The sequence below is a fragment of the Perca flavescens genome, chromosome 21 (assembly GCF_004354835.1).
Source record: "Perca flavescens isolate YP-PL-M2 chromosome 21, PFLA_1.0, whole genome shotgun sequence".
NCBI lineage: Eukaryota > Metazoa > Chordata > Actinopteri > Perciformes > Percidae > Perca > Perca flavescens.
Window position 1 is genome coordinate 12,541,472 of NC_041351.1, and position 10,395 is coordinate 12,551,866.

Genomic DNA, 10,395 nt, shown 5'->3' on the forward strand with positions numbered 1-10,395 from the left:
GTAACAATGATCCAGTTTTATATATATATATATATATATATATATATATATATATATATATATATATATATATATATATATATATATATGCATGTAAAGTATTATATGTAGAATTTGCTAAATAAAATATTTAAGAAGATAAAATATACCTTTTCTCTCATATGTGGTCATCTCTCTGATTTAGTGTATGTTGTCATCAGCTAAAAAGACTCAGTAAGAACGCAGTGCTCGAGGTGTCTGACTCAGTACCATTGTCAAGTCCTGTGACAACAGCAGCATCAAAAATGTGGAGGACTACTCTCTGCTTATACTACTCTCATGAAAATCTAGCACCAATGGATGATACCAACATTTTCATTCCTATTGTAGCCACGTCTATGTACCTTCCTTCAATGTGACTTGGTTTGTTTTGTGGTTACATCTGTTAATGATTTGAAGGTTAGTTATCTTCTGAGAGATTATGTACAAGGTTTCCTGTGTATAGTTATATATATAGAAACATATTGTACCGTACAGCACGCCTTTATGGAAACCATTATTAAGACCCAAATAGTTGTTTTTTTAACTTCTGAATTGCATCCTTTAATACACTTTTTTTGTATTGATAAAAAATGAATGATTTGCATGACCCATCCCTCATAGAATTATTCAGACACATTAATATACTGTATAACACTTTAACTCAGTTGAGTTTTAAAAAAAACCCGGAAGACTCAACTGACAGCTGGCAATGGTTCCTGAGTCAAGCAGAGTCCTCTCTGCCAACACACTGAGTTTGGACAAGTATGAGTTTATTCAGCCAACTCATGTGGAATGGATTTATTTTATTAATATAGAATATGTACTGAATCGTTATTTTAAAAGTCTAACATCTTACATGCATCAGATACAGTAGGCAATAGAACATCCACAACCATGAGACCATTCTTCAACAAAACATTTCCAACCATTGCAAAGAATATATACCATAATCAGCACAGTAAAACTCACCGGCTTCGCAGATAATTGTCAACTTAAGCATGTTAAACTCACAAAAATCTCTTTTGCAGCAAACATTACAGAGAGAAATAGTTATTTGAATGGACTGTGTGCAAGACAACAATAATGTTTATATCCCTGTAGCCAAAAGGATGTTACCCTCTAATAGTTTGTAGTCAATAGGATATATGTGCTAAAGTGATATAACACTCACAATACTCAACACAATGCAAATAAAGATCACGGAAGGATCATACTAACTGCATCAGCAGAGGAAAACTCTCAGTCAAATTTGTTACAGCAAAGGTAATTTCTGGGTCAAATGACGTGTGCGTAATGTCAAAGGTGTCGCTTGTGGTGACAAACCCACAAACTCACCCGACTCTGTAGTTCTCCTCAGCTATACGGAGTGGTTTAGTGGCTTTTAGCTCATTGTTTTGGTTTTAAGGCCTGTACAATTACCAGCTCATGTTTTATTTGCTCTGGCAGAAATGTCTGGTGTCTGCTGTAAAAAATCCCTTTTGTGGATTAGTGAAGTTACTGCAAAATCACGTACACAGCAAACTAACACATTTGCATAATGGTATAATGATTACCTTTGATTTCAGAAATAGTGTAGGATTCGTTTGCAATCAGTTTAATTGCCGGACAACTTGTGTTCTAGTGATGTTGCCACAACCCTAGGTCTCAGCAATTAATTTTGTGAGTAAAATCTTAGCGTTACCAATAGAATAAGAAGAAGTTTTGAACTGCGCCTTTAAAAGCTTGCCATTTTGGTGAAGGTCACAGCTTGATTGAACATTGATGCTTGGAATCATGCCAGTATGCAAGATCTCTTGCTACACACCCACACAAACACATAGGCAGGTAAGGGAAATATACACATTCAGACCTTGATAAAACTCACATTAAACTAAGAAAACTATAACAGAAGAAATATATATCTATACCTGGCTGCTGACTATTAGATGTCTCAAATGAGGTCCTCTGGTAAATGTTTTCCTCCATGAGTGCACAACACTATACCAATGGCAACTGTGTAATATTATTGAAAGATGTAAAGGATATGGCCAAAAGAATGGAGTACATACATTTCAGTGGTAGTACATGAGTGGTCTTTCCCAAAATGTTGATCCTGCTCATCTAAGCAAACTTCCCTCAAATATTTTTCTTCATCATCCAATGAACTGATGGATTATGATGCTCTATGCTGTATATATCACACTCCTTCATTATGTTCCCCCTGGCTTTTCACATCTGCCAGTAGGAAAGTGCCCTCCTCAGCCCTGACTCAGATTGTTAGTGAGTGTATGTTGCTCACTCTCTCCTCCCCTTGCATCTTTTTTTTTTCCTTCTCAAGCTGTTATACTCTCTCCCTCCTCCTCTCCACTTACTCTCTCTCCTCACTCTCTCAATCGCTCTCTCCTTTTGATCACTTCGGTCCCTTGCTCCACTCCCTCTCCCTTTCTCCTACACAGTTCTGTCACTCACTCACACACTCATACCAGCTCTCCCTGGGCACCATCTCCACCACTGAAGATCCTCATTGTGTCTTCGTTCTGCCAGGTGGACGCACTACCCACAGTCACCATTTCCACCCCGGAGAGTTCCACGCTGGCTGCGCAGCCCCTTTCCCGGCTGAGCATCGGGCGGAAGACCCTGGTGGCAGCTGCTGTGGGGGTCATGCTGGTCCTAGTTCTGGTGGTCCTAATTCCTGTGCTGGTCAGCTCCGTTGGCACAGGTGGCATAGATGACACTGCGAGCCACTACGAGATGCTGGGTACCTGCCGCATGGTTTGTGACCCCTTGCCCAGCACGGGCACGTCGGATACAGGTGTGGACGCAGGAACAGATGCAGCAACCACAGGCCTACAGGTGAACAACGATGCAGATCTGAGTGATCATAGCATTGGCCCACCTCTGCCTACTTACAGTGCTCATGGCCCACAAGGCAAACCAGGACGTCCAGGCAAGCCCGGACCCCCAGGACCACCTGGAGAGCCAGGCCCACCAGGACCTAAGGGTCCACCGGGAGATGGTGTGGACATTGTACGGACAGGGATTCTAGGTTTAGGGGGTAGAGGGGCAGTCAGTACAACCACATACAGCACCATGCCTCGGGTGGCATTTTATGCAGGACTACGAAACCCCCAAGAAGGTTACGATATTCTACGATTTGATGACGTGGTGACTAATATCGGTGGTAACTATGAGGGCACAACGGGCAAGTTCACCTGTAAGATTCCTGGCACTTACTTTTTCATCTACAATGTGCTGATGAGGGGAGGAGATGGCACCAGCATGTGGGCTGACCTGATCAAGAATGGTCTGGTGGGTAACACTTTTAAATGCTCAGACACCTTCTCAAAACACTTCTTAATGTTTAATAATTTCCTGTTGAATAAAAAAGATTTCTCCGTACAAATAGTATAAATATTACCATAAGTTAAAAACCCTGAATCATACACTGGAATAAACCTGCATCCAAAATGCTCAGGGAAGAGTGTAACCAGTTTGCTTGCAGTCTAAATTGAGTAGTCATGCATTCATGTGGATAGTGATTTTAGATGTGACTTAGTCTAGTGTTATAGTCCAAGATAATGACAATGCACAGTGGCATGCTGCCAGATTGTGTATCTGTACATATTACTGCATATCTAGTGATGTACATGTTGAAGTGAGTGGAAGGAGTGCAGCGCTATCTCAACTCTGCACACATCAAAACACAGCCTGGGGTAGTGGCTAGTTCAAAGCTGGTGCCCTTTGAAATACAACAAACTTCACGGAAGCATGATGTGCTACACTAGTATGGGTTATCAGACGGCCTGTCAGACTCAGGCGTTTCAATATCGAATCATGACATTTTCTATACTCATGGATAGTGTTGTAATGTCTTTAAAGCCCCAGGTGATGAAATTGATTAAACACCATGTAAATCTGAGACTAGACATTTTCCTACAAACATCTCAGCCAGGCTGCGGCAGACTGTACAGAGACTGGAGACATTAACACCTGTACATTATAATGTAATCCAGTGAAATGGCCACACAGTTATTGCCATATTAGTGAATCTAATAGAGATCATTTTTTTGTGGAGACTGTTTCATAGAACTATGGGTTCAACTCTGTGGCCATTTCGTTTGTGTTTTACTAGGTTGCATAGCGAGATACCACACACTAAACGCATTTTGCTGTCACATTGAACTGCATCATACTGTAAGATATTTGTCTTATTTTGTCCCAAAAGAATAAAATAACTTACAGTGCAATACAACACCACATCCATGGCATTAGACTGAATATTAAAGGTACAGTATTCATGTTACTACCCACTCCTTATCCTGCATGTTGGTACACTATATTGTAACAACTAGGATGCCCAAACACACACATATTTCACTTCTTACCACAAATAATATAATTTTATTCTCTTACATTGTCTCAGTTTTTAATATTTTAATATTTTAATATAAAGGTAATGTGAGTATTATTTTTAGAGTCCATAAAACCTGCTTACTTTTAACTTTAACAAAATAAAAAGAGATGCTTACTAGAGACACAGTGTGGAAGAACTGTTAGCTAGATATTTTAATCAGAATGATTCACCTGTTGGCTGACTATCGCTTTGTAAAGACTTCCTTCAGCTGCCTCCCCCGGCTTCCTTTCAAGGGCAATAACACTGTAAATACTGTGCTACGTTTACCTACCATATTTAAAAAAATGTATTATATATTACAGTCTTAAGTAACTATGAGCTCCAAGATATCTAACCATTAATAAAATGTTTCCTTATTATGAAAATGTATTCTTTTAAATGAATTAAAGTATTACTAAAAGTTCTGACAACTCATAATACACACTATCAGGGTGGATGCCGATAGTTACAAAACACAAACAAATATACAGTCTCTATGTGGCTAATGAGAATCAATTAAAAACAAAAAAGTCTGGCTTCAGGCAAACATGCAAACCAATTATACTTGCTGATTAGATCACCTACACAATGATACAACTGAATGTGTGTTATTTACACATAATGAATCTAAAGGGAAAAGGAAAACAACAATATGTAGTAATTATGTCTTTAATTGGTACAAGAAGGGCAAAGTGGTGTCAGGACACTTTAGCCACTACTATGCAAGTCACTTGCTAAAATCACAACATTTCTCATACAAGCTATAGACAATATGTTTGTATTTACGATGTGTCTTTTTGTCAGTGGTGGACATCATGCTGCTTCAGTAGCGCTGTGGGTGACACAGGGAGGGAAAGGAGTTCTGGCTGTATTGCCCTCAGGTCTCACAAATCCACCATCTTGCTGTTATCTGTGGCTCAAATTCTCTTCTCAGACCCTGCAGCCTCTTGATATATGCTTTTGTTCTGCATTGGCACTAATTAGAACTCCACATTCCTGTTTTGGTTCTAACTTAGTTTAGAACTTGTCGCCAGAATCTGGTGGAAGCAGGGATTACACAGTCGCAGCGTAATGGCCAACATGGCAACCCAGATCATTACACATTAGCAAAAGCTTAGAGGGGATAACTGTACATAAAGTAACTTCCCCCCAGTTTCCCTTTTTACACACATATGCTGAAGACATTTGGGTGTTATGCTGCAGATCTAACACCCTCAGTAATTACCCTGTGTTGACACCATGACACTTCTATTTGGGATAAACATGGCATTATCAGTGGTCCACCCAGAAAAAGGTGGATCTAAGAGTTGAACATGATGCAAAGGGAGAGTATATGCACCCCCATCCTTCTTCAGAGGCAGACTGACTCAGGCCTGACCCTTTCAGTTGAGTCATGAGCGAAAAACAAGATATTCACCACAGGGGACACACTTTACACAATCTCTCAAATTCAGTTCACACGTCTTGCAAATATGCTTTTCTTAAAATAAGATTGTTAGTCAACCTATACATGGCAAATAGGTGTGGTCTCATGTCAGCCAGTAAATCAGCTATACATTTGTGTGCATTAAATTATTTTTTTCAGTATCATCATCTACTGTACTTCAGTAGTGTCATCTTACTATTATTTCAGCCTTATTAATAATAATTTCTAATAATTATTTTAGCATTTTATTGATAATATGTGACTGCATTTTGCTAATATAGAGTCAATGAAACAATTCTTCATTGTAATCTTTTCCTAAGCATTTTACATTACTTTACTTCCTCTCTCCTTGTATGTGTGTGTGTGTGTCATATTCCAGGTCAGGGCCAGCGCCATTGCCCAAGACCAGGATCAGAGTTATGACTACGCCAGCAACAGTGTCATCCTTCATTTGGATGCAGGCGATGAGGTTTTCATAAAATTGGATGGGGGCAAGGCCCATGGGGGTAACAGCAATAAATATAGCACATTCTCAGGGTTCATCCTCTATGCTGACTGAAGACTGAAGTCGGGACAGGACGTGGGCTCAGAGGTGAAAGGTCACAGCCAGAAGATGTTCACTTCCTGACTTTAACTTGGCTCTCGCAGTAAGGTTAATGTTGCCCATAGCCACTGATCCACAGTCAGATTGTTTTTACAGATGTTTAAGCATTGATACAGTGACTAAGGCTGTGGATCTGTGGTTATCTGTAACTGTGTACTTCCTCATCCATATGTTCCGTTGTATACAGGGTGCCTATGCTGCTATTCTGATGGACGTAAGCAACGAAACAGTGACAGTGATGTCAAGTGTCATGCTGAGGTGCAGTAGCTAACAAATCTGACAGTGAAGAGGCCTCACCATCATTTTTGAGCTGTCATTTCAGTTTTAAGTCTGGAAATCTAACAGTTATGGTGACTGCAGTGTTTGTAAATGTGCTGTTCAGATTTATGTTAAAATTATGTTTTCTCATGCTGTTTGTATGATAAAATGTTGTGCTTCAGTGACAGAGGAGATACATTCTGTCCCGAGAAATGCTAATTTGTCAAATATTGGGCGCCAAAATGAGATTATGCTTGTTGTTCTGAATGGCAGACAGTGTCACAAACTGTATTGTGTCTTAGTGTGATCATTTTGAAAATCATGTTATATCAGCCCATTCATTTTTGCATATTGTTAGTGTATAAACTGTAAATTTGATATTTAATCTTGATGTCTGAACAAAATCAAAATAGTGTAACTACACCATATTGTGTGTCTATTAAAGAATATAGCTGTAGATTGATAGTTGTACAATTATATCACATAATGTGCTGTAAATATTTATTTGAATCATGCATGCAACCTGTCAAAATGTTCTGTATGTTCCCACAAAAGATAGAAAAAAGATAGACAAAAAGATAACAGTGACTTTAAACAAAGTTTAAATAGCTAAGTGTGGGCTTAAGGAACATCTATTGCTGTTGCGTTTACTTTTAATGTCCATGATTTTTCATTAAAAAAAAAAAGTTTTTTTTGCATCTTCTCACACCTTATGAGGTTAATGTCACTCACGTAATCTATTTCTTGATCAGCTGTTCTGTTCGCTAATTTTCCAGTGAAACCAGCCTTTAGTCCTGTAAATGTTACACCCGAGAGCCACGCCAGCGTAGCGAGAGGCAATCAACGCAGAGATGATCACTGAGGGAAAGGGGAGAAGAAATCACAGCTGTGTTAAATGCCAAATGAAGCGGGAGATGATTGTGTTTCACAATCAAAGGAGAGATGTGTGTTTTCCTCTAATGTGTGTGGAGATTTAGCGCAAAAAGTCAGGGGATGGATGTTAACATATCTTGACAAAGCTTAGATCAGTGTCGGAAAGTAATCGAGGGCAAATTAGGCTCTGCTGTGACGGCAACAGAAGTGTCAGAGACAGGAAAATAGCTTCCAGGCGTAAACTGTAAAAACCAATATATTTTTCTGTTTTCTTAAAAGTTCACTTTGATAATATGAAATTCTTTGGACATAGTTTGCCTTTGACATGGGCCTTGTAGGGTCCAAAACTGTCTCTTATTTAGTTTGAAACACAAAATTAAGAGTTTAAGCACTAAGGTTTTGAGGGTGTCAAGAAATGTAAACTGTTAAAATGCACATTTACTTAATCACAGAAGCAAATACAAGTGAATGCCATCCCAGTGTTACCTCTCAAGCTCTCATTTTGTTTGAGCTGTAAACTGGTTGAGTAGTATACAGTTGATTAAAATGACGAGACTAGATTGCCACACTGTGCAGCGATAGAGCACCCTGTTGTCTGTTTAACTGCTTTTCAACTCCGGTCTTAACTTAACCTTGTCTTAAGACAGCAGAATTCCTCCAGACACAATTAAGACTGAAGGTCCGTGCCTAAGCAGAGGTCACCCGAGCCAGGGGGCAGCTGAGCACTAGCACAGGCTGTTTTCTCCTTGCAGGGTCCATGAGCACATCGTCAAATTAGAGACTTCATGTCACAATGTCAAAGACAAATGCCCCAGGTCTGCGAGGAAACAGCTTTCACTGCTGAAACCCTCGGAACTGAACATTGCCCGAGAGTCTGCAACATCTGTACTTTTCCTGAAGCCCTCAGGGAGAAAATAAAACAAATGCACCGAAAACATTCTTATATAAAAACGCTTAAGAGACAAGAAGTTTATCATAAAAAAACTAAATTTATCATTTCAAAATGTATGAGTGAAAAGAGTCAAATAAAAATGCAGCGGAATTCATTTGTTTCTTCATTTTCCCAGGAAGGACTTTAGTTGTGCCATCATGTTAGCAAATAATACTTTTGATTGCATCATGGTGCATAGATAAAAATGAACCCCCAATTTAGCCATCCACAAATCATTTTAAGAGCCATTTATCGAGGTCAGAGTCATAATGAAAACAGGGGTGAGCCTAAAACCATCTGTGGAAGCCTCTGTGTAAAACATAGAGAAATTCTCTTGGCAGGCACCGTGTTTTCCTCATCCTGCACAACTGGGTGATCCCTTACTCAAGCTATTGTGCTTATGTAAGCGACACAAACCCCCTCCTCGGTGTAGTTTGTTTTGATGGTGACATTAGCTGAACAACCAACCCAACAGGACACTATGGAGCCGTTGTTTTAATATGTGATGAAACAGCATCTGGAATGTATGTGACCCTTGAACCAATAACTAATATTTCATCTCATGTCCTCCCTGACTTTATTCAGGCCCAAGGTTTGAAGATAAGTATTCCTCTGAGAAGTGCTATAAGCTGCTTTTTGTTGACGTAAGCTTAATCTCTTGGACTCGGCTGTGGGGATATTTTAAGATTTTCTACTGTACTTCTTTTCATCATGTATAAGTAGAAGGATTTGAAAGATTATGTCTCTGCAAGCTTGTTTTAATTTAGGTAATCTCCAGCGTATGCAAACAAAACTGACGGAAATTTTGATTCATTCACTCCCGCCCACTCCCTATCAGTAAACTGAGGTGGCTTCAGTTTGACATTTGCAGGGGCCAATTGATGAGGCGTGAGGCTTATCGGGCTACTGCAGAGTGTGCGTGCATGTTTGTGGGTCCATGTGTGTGAAAGTTTGGGTCAGTGTACAGGTCAGCGTGCATGTGTGTCCCTGCATGTGTCTTAAGTTTCAATGAGACAGGAGAATGCTAGGCTTGGAAAGAGTACCTCCTCTGAAATGTCTGAAGTGACGTTAATAAGCCCTTGGTGTTGTTATCTTTAGCGTCACCCACTTAACTCACCAGGGGAGATCCAAATTAGAGATAGATGCTTTAATTGTCAAGCTAAATTGCCCTTGTTGCTCATGTACACTTCCTCCCAACAAATGTACAGCCTTTCTCCACACTAACATGCACAAATGGTTTTACTCGTGTGGGCGGGCACCTAAGATGTTTACTTCGATTTTAACACAAATACTAGAACTTGGCAGCACAAATTGTCACACGTCAGTTATTTTAATATGTTTGGCATGGCACAAACACACTAGAGAACCCAAAGGAAAAACGAACAAAAATCTACACGTGCTCACAATAATAATGCTGACATTATTATGTTGTAATGTTTAGCATGATCACCATCTTAGTTTAGTACATAGTCGTAATCAGCACTAAACACATAGTACAGCTGGGGCTGATAGGAATGTCATTTATTTTGCTGTAAGAAAGCAAAGAATTGGAGAAAGTGAAATTTTGATCTGATGATGGCGCTAGATGAAAAGTTATCAGATCACCAAAGTTATTACAATTAAACCTCATGAGGACATGAATGTATGTAATTCTAAGGCAATCCATCCAATAGTTGACATTTCACTCAAAACCACAAATGTAAACCTCATGGTGGTGCTAGAGGAAAAGTCAGGGGATCACATTCATGATAGTCTGGATCAACAGAAGTACATTTCCAGGATAACTGCCTGGCAATACGGAAGAGGAAGGTGGGGGACATGTCCCCACTGTGTTATTATGGATCCCACGTAACTTCTAGGCAAGTCCCGCCCTACGAAGCAGCCCGATTACTTGGGGTTAGGCATATACC

General features: G+C 39.7%; 1 protein-coding gene across 1 annotated transcript; it reads left to right on the plus strand.

Moving 5' to 3' along the window:
- The first annotated feature begins 2,643 nt into the window (after positions 1 to 2,643).
- On the plus strand, positions 2,644 to 6,378 carry LOC114548695 (C1q-related factor). The gene is made up of 2 exons (XM_028568721.1): positions 2,644 to 3,309; positions 6,199 to 6,378. Exons 1-2 carry the CDS (start codon positions 2,662 to 2,664, stop codon positions 6,376 to 6,378), a joined length of 828 nt encoding a protein of 275 aa, XP_028424522.1. The 5' UTR covers positions 2,644 to 2,661.
- The last annotated feature ends 4,017 nt before the right edge of the window (positions 6,379 to 10,395 follow it).